Here is a 19,017-nt window from a genome sequence, read left to right on the forward strand (position 1 = left end):
TGCTTTCTCTCTCCTTCCTTTCTCTCTCTCTCTCTCTCTCTCTCTCTTTCTTTCTTTCTTTCTTTCATCATAGGGTCTCTGTCTCCCAGGCTGGAGTGCAGTGGCGTGATCATAGCTCACTGCAGGCTTGAACTCTTGGGCTCAAGGCATCCTCCTGCCTCAGCCTCTTGAGTAGCTGGGACTACAGGTGCGTGCCACCACACCAGACTGATTTTTTGTAGAGACAAGGTCTCACCATGTTGCCCAGGCTGGTCTCAAACTCCTGAGCTGAAGCAGTCCTCCTGTCTTGGCCTCCCAAAGTGCTGGAGATATGGGCATGTACCACCGCATCCAGCTCAGGGTAGGATTTTTGAAGGGGGAGGAGTTGGGAACCTGCAACCTGCTGCCTGTGGACAACTTGTCCTAACGCAGGTGATGGCAACAGAGTTCCCAGACACTCTGTCCATCTGGAGCCTGGTCTCATTGGGGGGTTGGAGGTGGGGGCTGGGGCATGGCCCTATCCTTGCCCATCCTGGCCAGAGGGAGCAAATGCTTTGCCCTCCCCTCCCCTCAGTGTTGCAAGCTTCTTCCTCTTTCTTAGAGGTGGGTGGGGAAGGCTTCCCATCCTGGTAACCTTCTCCCCAAATGTGGGTGGGGTGCCCACATTTCAGGCAAGTGTAGCCTTCTTTGACTTTCTCCACCCAGGTTAGGCAATGCCCCCTTCCTGCCCCCTCCCTCTGGGAGCCTTTTGGTTTCCCTGCCCCTCCCCTCTCCCTGGTAAACAACAACAGCTTCTCTCCCTGCCCAGACCCTTAGCTTCTGAGCTTCTCGCTGACCTTCCTCATCTCTGGGACAAGGTGTGGCCATGGGTCTGAGGGAGCCTGGTATCTCCCTCCTGCAGAGCCAGGGCTGCCTGGTGGACAGAGCTCCTGAGCTTTGAGTAAGAGCCAGGGCTGCCTGGTGGACAGAGCTCCTGAGCTTTGGGTAGAAAAGCATGGCAGATAAAAGTATCACATGCCTGGCCTCAGAAATGGAGGCAGTTTAGCCTTTTCTGCTCGCCTGGCCTTAGGGCTGGTGCTGAGGGCGAGGCAGTTCCCCGGAGAGGTGGCAATCCATGGTCCTTCATTCCTGCAGGAGCAGTGGTACAGCCTGGTCCGCTCACACCCTTTTTGTAGGAATCCTTGCTGATGAGGCTTCCTCCTCCCGTTCCCCACCAAACAAAGGTGTGGGGTCTCTCTTCCCCCTTCATCCCTTTCCCCAGGTGGGGAGGAGGCAGCACATTAGGTGGCCTGGGTGTGCCCTTTAGAGACCTAGTAGCCTATGGGACCAAAAGAAATCCTTTCCAGGTCACTGTGGGGAAGGTATTTGTCAGGCTACAGCCAGGGTGGGAGCCCTAGAGATGGTCCCGCGATTCTCCCCACCCCCTAAACCGGCCCCTGGGGCTTGGTCTCTGAAGACTAGTGTTTACTGTGGAGGTTTGGGATTCTGTGTGCACTACGGGTCAGGGCTGTGTGTGTTTTGGGGGTGGGGTCACGGTTGGGTGTGTGTTGGGAAGGGGATTAATGACTTGTGTGTATTGGGTGAGAGGGTTAGAGAACTGAGTGTGTTTTGGGGGAATTAAATCCAGAGCTGAGGAGGGAGAGTCAGCTTGTCTGTGTGTTGGGGCTGGGGGGGGCGGGTGTGACTTAGGGCATAGAGTGTTTAAAGAGTAGTGGTCTTTGGTTTGGGTTCTTACCTTTCTTCTGGTTTGGAGGGGAGAACTGATCTGCCTTTTTTGTTCGCTCCGGGAATTCCATGGGCAAAGGGGTCTGACTGGGGGCTGTGGAGAAGGCATTTAGTGCTGGGTTTAAAACTTGGACACTGGGCTGGGCGCGGTAGCTCCCAGCACTTTGGGAGGCCAAGGCGGGCAGATGACCTGAGGTCAGGAGTTTGAGACCAGCCTGGCCAGTATGGTGAAACCCCATCTCTACTAAAAATACAAAAATTAGCTGGGCGAGGTGGCATGTGTCTGTAATCCTAGCTACTTGGGAGTCTGAGGCAAGAGAATCGCTTGAACCCAGGAGGTGGAGGAGCCTAGGGGATAGAATGAGACTCTGTCCCCGAAAAAAAAGATAATAAAATAAAACTTAGACGCTGGCTGCATGAAGTGGCGCATGCCTGAAATCCCAGCACTTTTGGAGGCTGAGGTAGGGTCTTGAGCCCAGGAGTTTGAGACCAGCCTGGGCAACATAGTGAGACCCTGCCTCTACCAAAGAGAAGAAATTAGCCAGGTGTGGTAGCGCACCTGTAGTCTCAGCTACTCGGGAGGCTGAGGTGGGAGGATCGCCTGAGCCTGAGAGGTTGAGGCTTCAGTAAGCTGTGATCACGCCACTACACTCCAGCTTGGTGGGTGACAGAGCAAGACCCTGTCTCAAAAACAACAACTTGGACATTTGTGTCACTTATGACTTGCTGATAACCTCTCTGAGCATGTTTCTTTTTTTTGTTTGTTTTTTTGTTTTGAGACAGAGTCCTGCTCTGTCACCCAGGCTGGAGTACAGTGGTACAATCTCTCAGCTCACTGAAACCTCTGCCTCCCAGGTTGAAGTGATTCTCTTGCCTCAGTCTCCTGAGTAGCTGGGATTATAGGCATGCACCACCACGCCTGGCTAATTTTTGTATTTTTAGTAGAGATGGGGTTTCTCTATGTTGAGGCTGGTCTTGAACTCCTGACCTCAGGTGATCCGCCTGCCTTGGCCTCCCAAAGTGCTGGGATTACAGGCGTGAGCCACCGTGCCCAGCCTATTGTTGTTTCTTTAATTTTTTTTTTTTTTTTTTTTTTTGAGACGGAGTCTCGCTCTGTCGCCCAGGCTGGAGTGCAGTGATGTGATCTCGGCTCACTGCAAGCTCCGCCTCCCAGGTTTACGCCATTCTCCTGCCTCAGGGTCTCGAGTAGCTGGGACTACAGGAGCCCATCACCATGCCTGGCTATTTTTTTGTATTTTTAGTAGAGATGGGGTTTCACCATGTTAGTCAGGATGGTCTCGATCTCCTGACCTCGCGATCCGCCCGCCTCGGCCTCCCAAAGTGCTGGGATTACAGGCGTGAGCCACCGCACCTGGCTTGTTATTGTTGTTGTTTTGTTTTGTTTTTGAGATGGAGTCTCACTCTGTCACCTGGGCTTCAGTGCAGTGGCGCGATCTCGGCTCACTGCAACCTCTGCCTCCTGGGTTCAAGCGATTCTCCTGCCTCAGCCTCCCAAGTAGCTGGGATTACAGGCACACACCACCACACCCAGCTAATTTTTGTATTTTTAGTAGAGACGGAGTTTCACCATGTTGGTTGGCCAGGATGGTCTTGATCTCTTGACCTTGTGATCCGCCCTCCTTGGCCTCCCAAAGTGCTGGGATTACAGGTGTCAGCCACTGCGCCCAGCAGGGACCCAAGCCCTTTGTAGGTGGGAGCTGGAGAGAATGGGATGTTAACATCTATAGAGCACCTACTGTGTGTCAGAGGCTTTGTCTGTGTTTTACAAATTTTAATCCCTGCAATCCTGGAAGAGGGACATTATCCCCACTTACACAGAGGACACAGTGCTGGGGGAGGTTAAAGTACTGCAGAATCATGACCGTAGGATTGTAAAGCCGGGCCGTTTTCCACCATCCAGATAGGCGGCTTTGAGAGGGGATTGTGGGGCACACTCTTGGGTATGGGAAGTGTGGGGGGTGGGGTATAGTGCTGACTGAAACCCCCTTCCCCAGTGCAGAGGCCCTTTCTCTGCCTTAGAACCTACCTTTCCCCAGTAGGGGGCGTAGGAAGGCCCAAGCCATACCCCCTCCTCTCTGTTTTGGATCCTGAAGGTTGGAGAGAAAGAAAGATAAGGGGCCTGGGCCAGATCTCCATCCTGTCCTGGAAGCTGTGGATACAATCTGTTCACACCATCCCCACCCCCAAATCTACCCGCTGTAGCCCACGAGAGTTTGCAGAACTCAGCGGGTACCCTCCCCCCCATCTCCAGACAGACACTGAAGGAACAAAGTGTAAAAGCCACAGTTCTTATTCTTAATTTGTTTCAATTTGTGGATGGAAGCAAAGAAGTTGCAAGCCATCAACAGAGGAGCTGAGGATGGGAGCCCCAAGAGGGTGGCTGCATATCTGCTTCATATGCCTAGAGACTGGAGAATGCCCGAGGGTCTGGGTGAGCCCAGAAAGGAGGAGGTTGTGTCCTTCCCTTCTTCCTCTGCTCTGCCACTTCCTCCCTGTTGCAGTCTGTGCATCTTCCCTGCTTCCCACTCTTTCCCTGGACAATAGGAGGGACAGCCCAGGCGGAGGGAGTGCTGCCTAGCAATGCCTTTTTTGGAGTCTGAAATGTAGAGTCAGCCAAAAGACCATGACATGGAGTTTTTAATGAAAATGGGGTCCCTCACCTTTTATCTCCCAGCAAGGATAATGCACAGATTCCCTCTGGACAAGATCCCAGCATGGACAGGGGGAGGGGACTCAGGGAAGGAAGCCCGTCTTCCTTTTAGGTGGGTCAGGGCCGAGGTGTTGTCTCTACCCCATGCCAAGGGATGTGTCACCTATGGGGCTGTACCAGTGCAGGCCTGACTGCCCTTTGAGGGAGCAGTGTGTGTGGGAAGAGGAAGTGGTTCCCATCGCTAAGTCATTTTGGGGCAGTGCCTTCTTCCTCCTCCTCCTCTGTGGAGTTGGGGCACAGCCAGGGATTGGGCCTCCCAGGGTAGATTGGAGACCACTCAATCTTTGACTGTCAGAAATAGAGGTGCTCCCCTCCCCATTTTGACTTCTGGGTTGCTGGAAACCTCAACCAGCACACAGACCAAGGGCCCTCCATGGGCAGGAGTCTTAAAGCACAGTTCTTCCTGTGTGGCCTTGGGCAGGTCACCCAAGCTCTCTCCAAATGTTTCCTCCTCCTTAAAGCAAGACTTCTGGCTGGACACAGTGGCTCACACCTGTAATCCCAGCACTTTAGGAAGCCAAGGTGGGAGGATTGCTTGAGCATAGGAGTATGAGACCACCCTTGGGTAACAGCAAAACCCCATCTCTACAGAATATACAAAAATTAGCTGGGCATGCTGGTGTGCGCCTGTAATCCCAGCTACTTGGGAGGCTGAGGCATGAGAATTGCTTGAATCCGGGAGATGGAGGTTGCAGTGGGCCGAGATCACACCACTGCACTCTAGCCTGGGTGACAGAACGAGACTCTGTCTCAAATAAATAAATAAATAAATAAATAAATAAAAGCAAAACTTCTAATCTCTCCCTGGCTGGGCGAGTTGCTGTTAGGCCATGGTTGCCCGCTTCCTGATGAGGCCCTTGGTGAGTTTCACGTACCCAGCAAGGCTGTGATAGTGAGGGGCAGGGTAGAGCTGGGCACTGTCTTGGGGGATGGCACCACTCTGTACTGGGACCCAGTGTCCACCTGGCACTGGGCCTCATGATTTCCTGTTTGTTGTCCTCTCCAGGTGGGGTTGGGGAAAGGAGGGGGCCCTGCCTGGCACAAGTGGGGGCCAGTTCAGCCCGCACCTGCTGAGGGCTTACTAAATGCAAAGCCCTGAGAAGGAGCTGGGGGAGGGATAAGGCTGAGCAGGATGGGGCCCCAGGCCTGCAGACAGCTGCCACCGGAGGTCCCCAACCCCAGCTGCGGGCCAGAGCCTTCCCTGTTTCCCACTTCTCCCACTGCCCCAGGACACTGTGTTCTGCTCTGACCTGCCCCATGACCTTGCGGTTGCCCAGAATGGGCCTCTTGCCCTAATTTCTCCTCTCCAGCTCCGGAAATCCTATCTATCCTTCAAGGAACATCTTGAATGCCGCCTCTTCCCAGAAATCTTCACAGATGTTCCCCCTTCCTTGCCACACTCTGCCTCCCTACTTAGAATGCCTCTGCGTCCTTATTTATTTTTTAACAACACTCATCTCTCTACCGTGAAGTTGTTTCTCCCGTTCCTGCCATGAGCTGTAACCATTTGGGACATCTTTTCCTGAGCACAAAGTCTTTGATGGCAGGGACAGAGTCTTAGGTCCCTTAGCACCTTGCAGCTGTGAGCACAGGGCCTTGCTCCATCATTTGAAAGATCCCAAGGGCATGGAAGCACTCCGTCCTCTTCCCCATTAGTCTCATCCACTGTCAAGATTTGCATACCTGCCCCCAGACCCCAGCATTCCATCTGCAGCCCTGACTGCACTTCAGGGCCCCACACCCACCTGTCGAGCAGCCCAGTGCACTTCTCTGCTTTGCAGTCTCAGGAACTTCATTGATGCACAAGCCACACACAAGTCTCTTGGCTACCTCTTTTCCCATACTCCCCTACCCCATCCCCGCACGTTGATTGTACCACCTTTAAAATATCTATTGAATCCACCTTCCTCTGTCCATCAGCACTTCTAGTTTCCCAGGCCAAGTCATCCTTGTCTGCTGCCTGGACTGCTGCAGTAACTTTTACCTGGTCTCTCTTGCCATCCTATAATCCATTCTTCACACAACTGCTGGAAAGATCTTTTTATACTGTAAATCTGATCTTACCTTTCCTTTGCTTGGAACCTTTCTATGGTTTTTCCTTGTATTTAGGATAAAATCCAAAAGCCTTATTGAGGCCTGTAAGCCCCCTGGTCTGGCCTGAGCCCACCTCTGCAGCCTGATCTTGTGTACCTTTTCCTTTTGAATTTTATGCTCCATCATTCTAGCCTTCTGCCAGTTCCTTCAATGAACTCACCAACTTCTATAACCCCAGGGCCTTTGCACAGACTCACCCTTTAACTGGAACTACACTCCTTTCTACTCTTTGCCCGATTAACTTATAAACTTTCTCTTACGGTAGGTCTGTTTTATTTGACTTCTTCCCTAATTTAGTTCAACCTAAATTAGGTACCTATGTTAATTATCCAGAGCATAATACCATTTATCTCAGTTTGCAATTGTGTGTGTATATAGTGATTATTTGCCTAATGGCTGTTGCTCCCTAAGGTCTACAGGGGCACGTTCCCCAGGGTGTCCACGTGGAAAGTGCTCAGAAAAATACCTTGAATCAGCCTAGCTTGGTAAGAACATGGGCTTTGGCAGCAGGAAGTTCAAATACCTGCTCTACTCTTTATTATTAGTAATGTGATCTTGGACAACCCACATAGCCTTGCTAAGACCTGTTTTATTTGTAAAACTTATTTCTTGGAGTTGCTGTGAGGATAAAATGACAACATATATAAAGAGCCAGGAAGAATATCCTTGGGTAGCGTGTACATTCCACCCTTCCTTTTAGAGAGTGGGGGTAATAGGATACCAGCTCCTCCAGGGGTATCCCCTCTTTCTAGGGACCTGCCCAAGCTAGGTCTTTCTTCCAGTGAAATGTGCATCCCGAGGGTTTCCAGGATGAAGCAGTCAACTGGAAGGCAACAGCTCCTCCTTTTATCTCTCCAGAGCTGGACAGTGCACCAGGGGCCGATACTGGTTCCCCAGCTGGGAGACACCCTGGGCGGGGCTTTGCTCGCCGGAAGCACGCAGAGCGTGGGGAGGACAGCCCTCTCTGCTTGTGTTTGTGCCAACAGCACTCGCGCTGCCGCGTCGGGTTCCGGCGGCCGTAGTCACACATGATGTCACAGACAATGACACAAGCCGGTGTCTCATTCCGACACAGCGTCCGAGCTGCACAATGTCACACCCGGGTGCCAAACACTTGGCCCCGCGCGCCCCGGCCCTACGCCTCCTGCCACCGCTCTCAGCGTCTCCCGGGGAGGTGGCCCGGTCCGGCCGGGCGGGGGGCTGGCGGGCGAGCCCCGTGGGCGGGCTGGCGAGCGGGTGATGTCACGGGCAGCGGTGGGTGGGTCACTCGGAGGTGAGGCGCCGCCAGGCGAGTTCAGCGAGAGTTCAGCCGCATTGCATTAGGCAAATGAGGCCCGGCTTGGGTGGGGGTGTGTGTTAAGGGGAGGACACCGGGACCACCCCCCTCTTCCCCGCCCCACCACCTCCTCCACCACGGCTTCGCTCGGCCAGGGACTGACCAAACCTTGGGGGAGCCTGGGAGCCGGAACTGGGACAAGGGAAGACGCCCGCCTCTCTTCCGTCCTTGTCCCCACTGCAGCCCCCTCCTCTCCCTGTACTCGGCCTGCCTCTGTACTCTGTGTACTCCTCCTCTGGTACCTTTCCTCCTTCCTTCTCCTCTCCTCTCCTCCCCCTTCCCAGGCTGCCCCTACTCGCCCGTCCCCATGCCGCCTCTCCCTCTAGGTTCCCTGCGTTTCTCCCACTGCAGCCGGACCCGCTGGGAATGGGTTAAAACAGGGGCGGTGCCTGGACGGGGCGGGGCGGAGGAAAGGGGGTGGTACCCGGAGGGGAGGGGGCGCGCAGAGCTGGGGTTTGGGGGGGCCGTGGCGCGCACCACCGGAGACCGAGCGAGCCGCCGGCTGCCCCTGGCCTGGCGGAGGTGGAACCGCGCGGGATCCCCACCCCCACCCGGAATCCTCTTCACGGAGAATCCCTGGAGAAGCCCCGGATCCCCGGCGGGGAGGAGGAAGTACTGGTTGACCCCCGCCCCGCGCTGATCCCGCCCCCGGCCTGCGGAGTTGGGGAGCCGCGGTACTCTGCCTCGGACGCCACGAGACTCTAGACGGGAGTCCCCTCGAGGTGAAGCCGCTGAGTTCCCGGGCCCCGCCAGGCTTCCCTGGGAGAGCCAAGGGACCCCCGCTCCCAGCACACACAACTTCCCCGCTTTTCACCGGGACTGGCGGAGCGGCCGGCGGACTTTGACGCGGGGACTTAAGGGCAGGGGGCGCCCCCCTGCCTGGGTCACCAGTCGGGGCGAGGAGACGTCTCCTCGCCCCCAGCTGCTCTGCTCGGATGGCGCCGCCGGCTGAGTGACGGGGGCGGCGCGCAGGACTTCCCAGCTCGGACCTCTTGCCTTCGAGGGGGAAGATGTACGAGAGTGTAGAAGTGGGGGGTCCCACCCCTAACCCCTTCCTAGTGGTGGATTTCTATAACCAGAACCGGGCCTGTTTGCTCCCAGAGAAGGGGCTCCCCGCCCCGGGTCCGTACTCCACCCCGCTACGGACTCCGCTTTGGAATGGCTCAAACCACTGTACGTACCGGCCTCTCCCTCTGCTGTTGTAGGGGGTGGGAGTGGGCGGTGGGGCTTCCACTACCACTCGGGCGTGAGAGTCCGGGGTGTAGTGGAGGTCTTGTCTCTACCTTTCACTTAATCCATGTTGTGGTTGCTGGACAATTGAACCCTCCCCCCAGCACTCCCCTTCCCGGTAACCCTGAGTGCAATTTCTGTTAGATTAGGGCTGAGAAACTTTGAGGGTTCCTTCTTTCAAGAAACATTCCTTCATCTCTTGTTTCACTTCTTCCAGGAGAAATGAAGCCCAAGCCCCTTGCCCCCAGTTTATATCTTCTTGCCTGGAATCCAGTAGCTTCGCAGCAGGCTGGAGGGTGGGGTAAAGGTCCTGTCTATGTGGGTTTGTCTGCTCCCGGGGGAGGGGCCCCCTCCCCAGATCCCACACTTGCCAAAGCCCGAGGGAGCGCCCCTTCCTGAGCGACAGCTGCTGCCCCCAGCCCTTGCTCTTGCGTCATTAGAGTGGGTGTCAGGGGAGCCCTCGATGTCTTTGGTATTGACAGTGGGGTGTGGCAGAAAGGGGCAACTTCATCAGACACCCGTCTGCCACCCAAACCTTCCATCTTGGCAAGGGGCACTGGGTCCTTGTGGGAGTGTTGTCCTGGCCCCAGACACTTGGCTGTCATCTTTGAGGCTTTCATCCCCAGGAGTGGAGGGGAGAAGCTGCTCTGGCGAGAAGAATCCCTCTCCCCCTAATCCTAATCCGGTTTGTTCTCTGGGGGATGAGTTTGTTTTTGTGGGTCTGGGGCTGCTCTGGAAATGAGAACTGCATCCCTTCCCAGCTCCGCCAGCAAGTCCTTTTGTTACCCTGACTTCACTTGGGGATAGGGCCAGGTCCTGGGCTGTCCCTTCCTAAGAGGGGCACTGATATGAGAATGCTAGCATCCTGGCAGCCTGGTCACCTTCTCTTCTTGTTGCCCCCTGCCTGGGTGCAAGCTCCTCTGGGAGGAAGGGCTCTGTGCACACTCACGAGCTCGGCGCACCAGGGTGTACACCTGGGCATTTTCCTGCACAGCCGTGAGGCAGTGTACACTGGGTGGGCGGGAGCAGGCGCAAGGTGGGTTATTGTTAGATGGCTCAGGTTTCTTCCCCTACTGGGCTTTGGGCTCTTCACTGGAGGGGAAGCTCTTCCCTGGAGGATCTCCCACCTTCCTGGACCTACTGCCTCCCTCCTGCCTGCCAGGGAGGAGGGGTGGAGTGGGTCTCCAGGGGGCCTGGCAGACTGGAGAAGGTTGAAGGGCAAAGGACTTACCCCATCTGAAGCCCTTCTTGCTCGGAGAAGGGAGACCTGAGATGGACAGACAGCCCACCTCTGCCCTCCCAGAGCCACCTCTATCCCAGCTTGTCCTATTGTCCTGCCCCCAACCTTTGCCTCCAGGGCTGAATCTGCTGTGTGGCTGTAGACACAGGAGGGAGGGTATCGACCGACCGTTGACTTTGGAGGAAGAGAGAGTGAGAGGATGACTCTAGGACCCTTTTTGTCATTCTCCCAGTGCTGGAGCAAGACCCCCCTCCCCTAGGGGGATAGTTGGGGCAGGGCTGCCAGAGTCACCCCTTCCACTGCCTTGGCCACCTTCTCCAGAGGGCTGGAGAGAAGCTGGGATCTGAGACCTTGGGCTCCAGCCCCTGTCTCTTCTTAGCCCATGGGGACAGCTCAGCTCTTCCTGGCCCAGAACTGGAGGGGGAGGAGGATCACAGAGAGTAGGACAGGCAGTGTACTGGTGAGCCTTGCTTCCCCTAAACCACTGGACATGGGGAAGTGGGGACCTGTCCCCACACCCGTGCTGGGGTGGGGTAGTAGACCTAGAGACTCGGGCTCCCAGTTCCCATAGTCTGAGCGTGGGTGTGCGTATAAGTCAGTGAGGTCTCCGTGGACTCGGGTCCTGAGGCTGTGAGGCTGGCAGTGATGGGGGTCTGGGGGCTTGCCTTGAAGCACAGGAAGGACCTGCAGTCTGAGGGTGGCAACTAGACTCCATCTAGAATATGTGGGGCCAACGCCCCCACCTTGGAAGGGACCCCTTGGGTGTGTGGAAACCCTCTGGTGACTGGAGCCGCCTCCAGCCCCTTCTTGGGGAATGCTCCGCTGCCCCCTTCACTGCCACTGAAGGTGGGAAGAGCAGGTTGGCTGTGGGAGGAGGTGGCCTCCTGGGTTCTGCAGGGCCCTAGGGACCTTGCCTCCCTCCCCAGAGCCCCCATTTCGGTGCATTAGAGGACAAGGGGGGTGTACAGGATGCGGCTCCCCATCTGTCTCCCACCAATCTCCGCCACTCACACCTCCGCCCGCTCCCAGACGTCCAAGAATGTGAAGCACGTGGATGCCTGTAGTGGGGGGAGGGGGAGATGCTTATCAGGCGGCCGCTGGTCTAGGGGCCTTCTTCCGCTGCGGCGGTACAACCAGAGCTACCCCCGCCTCTCCCCGGGAGGAGGAAGGGCGGTACAGAGGGCCCTACGCCCCCTCCCCAACCGTCCCCCGGGGCTGCGAGGGGAGCTGCGGAGGAGCGGGCGCCAGCTGGATTGGGAGGGGAGCCGCTGGCCGGGGGGGGGCCCGGCTGATTTCCTGCTGATCTCCTCCAGGAAACCGGCCCCTTGTGCGAGCCTGCGAACGGCTCGGGGGCGTGGGGAATCTGGAGTGGAGCGCTCTGCGCCGCCCGCCCTACCAGAATGGGGAGCGAGGGAGGGGCACCCTGGCAGCGTCGGCGGGAGGGGACGCCTGGCTTCCTGGGTCAGTTCCAGTCTTCTGTGGGGCGCTGGAACTTTGAGCCGAGAAGGTGTGGTTCTCTAGCCTGAGTCCTTTTGCAGGAAGAGGAGAGATTGGTGGGCTGGGCCTCTGGGGAGGGAGGTCAGCAGGGAGGGGCCAGGCCCGGGTAATCCCTCCCGCGTTGGTGTCCCTCCCGGCCCCACCTGTGTGTGCAGGGAGTTACGGCTGTGTCCTAACTCGTGCAGAGGTTGTGAGGATTCCGGAGTCCCCCACGCCTCCGCCTTGGTCCTTGTACCTCACCTCCTTGGGTTGCTGGCTGGAGGCCTGGGGAGGTGGGGCCTCGAGCTCTGGGCTCAAAGGGCAGAGCAGGGAAACCTCAGAGCTGGGTTACCTGGGTGACAGGTGGGGATGTGCTGGAGGTAGGGGGCAGGCTATGTTACAGCCTCCAAGGCAGCCAAGCTGCCATTGGGTAGGCTAAAAGGAGGCCTTGCCTAGCCTAAACTGTAGTCCTCGCCTCTGGTCATCTCTCCCATTCTGCCAAAAAATAATTTTAAAAAGCACATTCTTTCAGTTCCGTAAACACCCTCTGTTGGACTTTGCTTTAGCTCCATGTTTTTATGGGTCTTTGCCCTCTGGTCTGTCCCAGGCCTTAGAGCTGTTTACCCCTCATTCTGGTATCCCCCATGACTCCCCATGCCCTAGCTCCCCTCCTGACACCCCACTCTGTACCCCAAACCTCCCTCAGTCCTTTCTCCCTCTCCAGTCTGTTTCATTTTAGAAGTGGGGCCTTGGGAGAGGCGGGGCCCAGGGCAAACGGTGGATTAGGAGGGGTGGGGAGGTCAGTGCCTTCTCCCTCTGCTTGTCGGAATGCTCACCAAGACTCTAGACCATGGTCCCCCCCAGCCCTCCACATACCCCCTTGCCCTTGATCCCCCTCCCCCCACCAGTCTGGATTGTCTATTGTTACTGCTTTTACGTCTTGGAAAAAGTTAGCACAACAAAGGACTCCTTTGTGGCTCACCCCTTCTGCCTCCTGGCCTCACCCAGGCCCCCCAACCCCGCCCCCGCCCCCAGCAGCTGTTCTCAGGCCTCTCAGCCTGTCTGATTTGCTTGTCCGGCCTGGGGAGAATGAGGTGGGAGAAAACCAGGCCAGGGCAGTCAGTTGGTGTTGGGGTGAGGAGCAGATGGGGGGGTGGCGGGGAGGGAGATGGGGGAGGTCAGGAGAGAATCTACTGGGCTGGGGGCGGTGTGGGCATCAACTGTCCCATTGCTGCAGGCTGGTCTCGGGGCAGGGAAGGGGATGGGGATGGGGGGCCATAGCAGTGCTGGTTAGCCAGGCTGGCCAGGAAGTGGTGCCCAGGTACTGCTAAGAGCCAGGAAAGGCCTGCCGAGGTTGTTGGCCTAGTTCCCTGTCATCAGCCGCCTAGTAGCTCCCCCTGTGTCTGCAGGTAAGGGCGGAGGGTGCTAGCACAGCGTCAGCCCCTGGTGTTCCCATGCTTCCTTCCCCTGTGCCCCAACTTTAGGGCCATGTGATTTGGGGCCATGTGACTCATGTCGGTAAGGTGCTTGGGCCAGGCGCTGTGGGCACCTTTAAATGCCAGCCAGTCTCATGTGCTGGAGTTTGGGGTAGGGCTCAGTAAGACTGTGGAATATGGGAGGAGGCAGGGATCTGTCTACTTAGGGAGGCATCCTTGTCCATCCTTGGCCCTGGACAAGTGGACTTGAACATGGTAGGGGCCTCAGGACGATGCTGGGTGGCCCCTTGGGAATCTGGGATTGCCTCAGTCATAGTTCTTATCTTGCACCCAACACTCTTAGCTGCCCAGGCTTTGGACACAGATAGCCCCTGCCCAACCCAGCCCTGTTCTGCCTACAGCGATGGGTGGGCATGGAGCCAGGCACTGGGGAGGATTTGGCCAGTGAGGGCTGCCCCTGCTGTCTGGGTCACCCCTCCTGGCTGCCCTCTTGGAGCTGAATAACAGAAGGGGAGGGGTAGTAACCCGGACATGGTATTGAGGCCAGACAGACAGAGCATTGATGGGAACAGACCCCCTTTGTCATATGCCATCTCTCCCCAGATGGGGGGTACCCAGAATGGTGGGATTCTGGGGCCCCGGGGACTCTTCTCCCTGTATTCAGGGTGTCTCCCTGCCTATCTCAGGGAGTCACCTCCTGCTCTGCCCAGCATTCGTGACTCTTGTTTGCACCCCCTGCCTTGGGTCCCTGGCCCTGGGATTGTTTGGGTGGAGGAGGGGCTGTGGCTGCTGGCAGAATGGGGTGGAGGGGGGAGCGGAAGCAGAGGGGGCGGGGGAGTGGCCGGCTTTGAATATCCTGTTGACCCCAGTTTCCTCTGCCCCCGGCTTGTGTCCTCTTCCCTCCCTCCTCTTCAAGCCTTAACTCCTTCCTAACTCGGGGGAGAACGGGGCCAGGCCGCCCAGGGGCAAGAGCTTTAGAATCAGGGTGACCCGCATCCCTACTCCCCAAGCACAGTCACGGCACACAGACAAATCTGATGGTTTATCATTGTCTCTTTGTGGTTTTGAAGGTGTGGGTCCTAGGAATCCGGAGGAGTGATGGGGCGCTGGAGGCTTCATTGGCAGCCTCCTTCCCTGAGTCTGGCTGGGGAGTCCCAGTTTTCTTAAGACTTGAATCCTGCCAGCAGTGGTGAGGCTGGGAGAAGCTCTTAGGAGGGACTGTGAGGCAGGGTGGAGCTTGGTACTAAGGATGGCGACCTAGGTCTCTAACTGCCCCTCCCCTCTTCTCTCTCTAGCCATCGAGACCCAGAGCAGCAGTTCTGAAGAGATAGTGCCCAGCCCTCCCTCGCCGCCCCCTCTACCCCGCATCTACAAGCCTTGCTTTGTCTGTCAGGACAAGTCCTCAGGCTACCACTATGGGGTCAGCGCCTGTGAGGGCTGCAAGGTGAGTTGAAGGGGTCACTGGGAAGGACAGCTTGATGAGGTCGGGGGATACCCCCACTTCCGTGTCCTGGGAGTGTGCAGTTGGGGTGGGGGGTATCCCTGAAGTTGCTGCTGTTTCTCTGTGGAAGTTGGCAGCAAGCAGGGACACCTACCGTAGGTCTTCCCCGACAAATGTGCAGGGCTCCCTCAAACCAGAGGTCCCCTCCTGCCTCGGCTCCTTTCTCTTTCTCCATCCTCCAGCTGGCAGGGCGTATGCCTGCTCTGCCACCGCTGCCCAGGTTGCCATGGTGAGCTGGCTGCCGACTGGCTCTTGGCTGGGGACCCAGGAGGCCTCCCTCGGCGGCCCTGCCTGAACCTCACCATGGCAGCCTGGCAGGAGGCAGTTAGGAGCAGGCACCGTGCCTTGGCTTCCCCTTCAGGTGCCCGGGCTGTGGGCTCCCCGGTGTCTGGCTGAATTTCCCCACCCTCACGTTAGGTGCCAGGGTGCAGGTGTACCCGGTCCCTAGCAGCCCTGTGCCCAGCTTCTCCTCCTTTCCCCGGGGCCTGAGCCTCTGTGTGCGTTTCTTCCTCCAGATATTGGGGCTCAGAATCTGCACAGCTTTGGGCCTTGCAGCTCTGGGCTGCTCCTCAGCCTGGAGTAGCTATCCCCAGGTGTGGGACAGAGGTCAAGGGCAAAGCGCAAGGCCTCAGGCTGTGTGTCTGCCTGTCCTGTCTGGTTGTTCCTGGTCTCTTCTTCATCTGTCCGCCTGTCCCTCTGGTCAGCCTATATGTGGAGCCCCTGGCCAGCCTGGGTCTGTGTCTGTGACGGGCCGGCGCACGCCTGTCTCGGTGAACTCGCATCTTTCTGCCTTGCTCCCGAGTGCGTGTGTGTGTTCGCCTCCATTTCTCTGGCCAGCCCGTGTTATCTGCCTCCTGGCCTCTTCGGGCTTGTCTTCTCTTCCTGTGTTCTGAGTTCAGGGCTGTGGGTTCCAGATTCCTGGCTGCTTCCCAGTTAGCCCCATGTCTTCCTCTTTCTGACTCACCAGCAGCCCTGAGGTCCTTTCCCTGGAAGGGAGGAGTCAGACGTGTGCTGTGGGTTGGGGGAAGACTCCTGCCCATCCTGCGGCGTTGAGGCGGGTACTGGGATTCTCCTGAGGAGGATCCTTTTAGGTGGATCATTCTCCCCAGCTTTTCTGGCCTGCTCAGGTAGGCGATGGGCAAAGGCTTGGGGGTAGCAGCTGGCCTGGCCCTCCTCCCCTAGACGGAGGCTATAGCCAGGCACTGCTCCCACTGTGGGTGTGGACAACCTGACTCCCTCCCCTCCATACCCAGGGCTTCTTCCGCCGCAGCATCCAGAAGAACATGGTGTACACGTGTCACCGGGACAAGAACTGCATCATCAACAAGGTGACCCGGAACCGCTGCCAGTACTGCCGACTGCAGAAGTGCTTCGAAGTGGGCATGTCCAAGGAGTGTGAGTGCCATGGGGCAAGAGCCGAGTCCCGCCTGAGCTGGGGCCTCAGGTGCTCCTAAAGACCAAGGGAGCAGAGCTCTGTGGATGTGTGTGCACATGCATGAACACGCATGCCGTGGTGTGCGGGCTCACGGTTGAGGATGGTTTGTGTGTAGCTGCAAGGACCTGTTTGCAAGTCTGGCTGGCTGTGTGTGCATGGGCAGGTCTGTGCTGCAGGACCGTGTGTGTGTCACCGTTCCTGTTTCTGCGCGTCTGGCTGTGTGTGCTTTTGCGCATGTGTGCATGTGTGCTTGCTCCAGGATGGCTTTCTTCCAGGCCTTGCTTGGCTTTGGGGTGGGGCTCAGAGACATAGTTAGTCCCTTCTGATTGTGAGTCTTAGGGGAGGGGCTTGAATCTGAGGGGTGCTTGGCTGGACTTATGTGTGTATTGGGGGAGTGGAAGGGCTGGCACAAGGATCCAGAAGCCATTGTCTAGCTAAGCCTGGGATCCAGAGTTGGAAGAAAGAATTGGGACTTCTCAGATTCCAGAGGAAACGGGGTTTCCACTTTGGGCTCAGCTGAGGCCTGATGGAGGGAGGGAAGGAAAGGCTGGACAGGGAGACCCTCTTGTGTTGAATCATGGGTGTTGCCCTGGTGACCGGTGATTGATGATGTCAGAGATAAATGACGCTGACAGACGCCTCCTTGTCTGCGTGGCCGTTGCCATGGAGCCTGAGCCTTGGGGGATGGGATGGGGGAGGGGGCTGCAGGACCCCCAGCCCTTTGTGGGGAGGGTAGTGGGGAGGCGGCACGGGTGAGGTGGTTCTGACCGTTGGACGAAGAGCCCCAGACAGGAAAGGAGGGGACTGGAGTGTCCTGCCACAGGAGGCTGGGGGTGCCTTGTCCTGAGCCCAGGAAGTGGTGGGTCCTGCTGCAAGAGTGGGTGACAACTTGACCCACAAGCCTGGAACCCTTCGCTTAAGGGCTGTCACCTCCTCCCTCTGTTTGTGCCACCTTCTGCTCTTTTCAGGGCAGAAGGACCAGGGTGGGGACCCCGTCTCCCTCCCACCAACTCCCCTTCTCCCTCCCACCGCCAACTCCCCCTCTCCCGGCTGCTCTGTGCCCCGGAGCTGAGCAGCTGCCATTTCAATAGAATTAAAGCTTCCGAATGATAAACGTCTTGTCACAGCTGCAATTTTCTCTTCCCAAATTATCCCCCCACTCTCCCTCTCCCTCTCCCTTCTCTCCCCTGCACTTTATTGAATTTGCAGAATCGACATGAGTGATCTCCAAATTATGCCAGCTACCCCCTCCTCCCTCCCCCCCCCCCGAGCCCCCCCCCCCCCCCCCCCCCCCCCCGCGTCAGCAGCCACCACCACCAGCCCTGTGAGTGATTGTGTGTCTGGGATAATCGGCTGGTAACGACCCCATCGCTTCTTTAAAGCCGAGTGGTGTGTGCGGCTCAGCGCCCCTGGTGATTTGTCAGCTCCCCAGCTAATGGGCCAAGAGATTCTCCCTGCCGGGCCCCCCACTCTCAGGCTGGGGAGCCCTACTCCCCACTTGCCGCAGGAGCTGCTCAGAGCCAGTCCCAAGGGACCCCCAGGGAGCCTGCAGCTGGGAGGGCTGGGTGAGTGGAGGTGGGAGAAGGACCTTCCTGGGGAAAGAGGAGGCAGAGCACCGAGGAGGGAGACACCGGCGCCTGGAGTGTGAGCTGGAGTAGACGCGTGGGGGACAGCGCTCGGCTGGCTGCGGGGGTGTGTGTGCAGGGCCACAGCTGTGCTCATGGGGCTTCTGGGGCCGAACTTGATGTGTGGGTTGGGTGGGCATGGAGGGCTGGAGTGCTTGGCGATGCCTTGCCTGCCCGTGAATGCGTGCTGTGTGCGCTTGCTTACAAGCCGGGGTGACCTCCTCAGCAGCTGGCAGCTCTCTGTCAGGCTGGGGGTGGACGAGGCCCTGAGCAGCCTGCAGCTGCCCTCTAACCCCCTCTGCCCTCCACAGCTGTGAGAAATGACCGAAACAAGAAGAAGAAGGAGGTGCCCAAGCCCGAGTGCTCCGAGAGCTACACGCTGACGCCGGAGGTGGGGGAGCTCATTGAGAAGGTGCGCAAAGCGCACCAGGAAACCTTCCCTGCCCTCTGCCAGCTGGGCAAATACACTACGGTATGGCTTTCCCCTGGCCTGCGGGGAGGGATGTGCCCTGCGCCACAGGGCCGGGATGGGCCTCTCTCAGCACCCCTTCTTGTGCCAGGCATTTCCTCCTCCCCCCTGGCTGGATCTCTGCATCCCTCCCTTTCCGTCTCTTCTCCCTCCCGCTGCTGCCTCTTCCTAAGGAGCTCCCAGGAAGTGAAGGCTGGGTAGAGGGCAGGCCTGTGGGGGCTGGAGCCAGGCCGAGAAGGGGTGCCATAGAGAAGAAGGCCCTCACTCTCCCTCCTCCCCCAGAACAACAGCTCAGAACAACGTGTCTCTCTGGACATTGACCTCTGGGACAAGTTCAGTGAACTCTCCACCAAGTGCATCATTAAGACTGTGGAGTTCGCCAAGCAGCTGCCCGGCTTCACCACCCTCACCATCGCCGACCAGATCACCCTCCTCAAGGCTGCCTGCCTGGACATCCTGGTGAGGGTCTGCACTCTACCCCCCCAGGCACTGCCCCTGTGTCCTGGGTAGATGGCCTTCCAGCCAGACAGCCACCCTCCTAAATGTCTGTCTGCAGTCAACCTGTCCAAATGCACACCATCCAAATATCAGCCCTTCCTCTCCCCGTATGTCCACCTGTCCACTCATCTCCCTGTCCACTCAGCCACCTAGCAGCCAGATGTGCAGGAGCTCACCTGTTCACCCACACCCATATCCATCCATCCATCCATCCATCCATCCATCCATCCATCCATCCATCC

General features: G+C 57.7%; 1 protein-coding gene across 17 annotated transcripts in view; it reads left to right on the forward strand.

Annotated features, from left to right (window-relative positions):
* RARA (retinoic acid receptor alpha) overlaps positions 1-19,017 on the forward strand; it is a 48,300-nt gene that overhangs the window by 24,345 nt on the left and 4,938 nt on the right. For 14 of the 17 annotated variants that reach the window (XM_023204212.1, XM_023204205.1, XM_023204213.2 and 11 more), the window contains exons 3-6: positions 14,543-14,691; positions 16,002-16,143; positions 18,120-18,280; positions 18,560-18,736. In XM_023204212.1, the coding sequence (XP_023059980.1) occupies positions 14,543-14,691; positions 16,002-16,143; positions 18,120-18,280; positions 18,560-18,736 (629 nt within the window). Of the gene's footprint in view, positions 1-6,738; positions 9,039-14,322; positions 14,437-14,542; positions 14,692-16,001; positions 16,144-18,119; positions 18,281-18,559; positions 18,737-19,017 lie in introns of those variants that run through there. The other 3 variants (XM_023204221.1, XM_023204223.1, XM_023204222.1) reach the window with 3 other exon arrangements.

This window comes from Piliocolobus tephrosceles, chromosome 16 (genome assembly GCF_002776525.5).
Source record: "Piliocolobus tephrosceles isolate RC106 chromosome 16, ASM277652v3, whole genome shotgun sequence".
NCBI classification, from domain to species: domain Eukaryota; kingdom Metazoa; phylum Chordata; class Mammalia; order Primates; family Cercopithecidae; genus Piliocolobus; species Piliocolobus tephrosceles.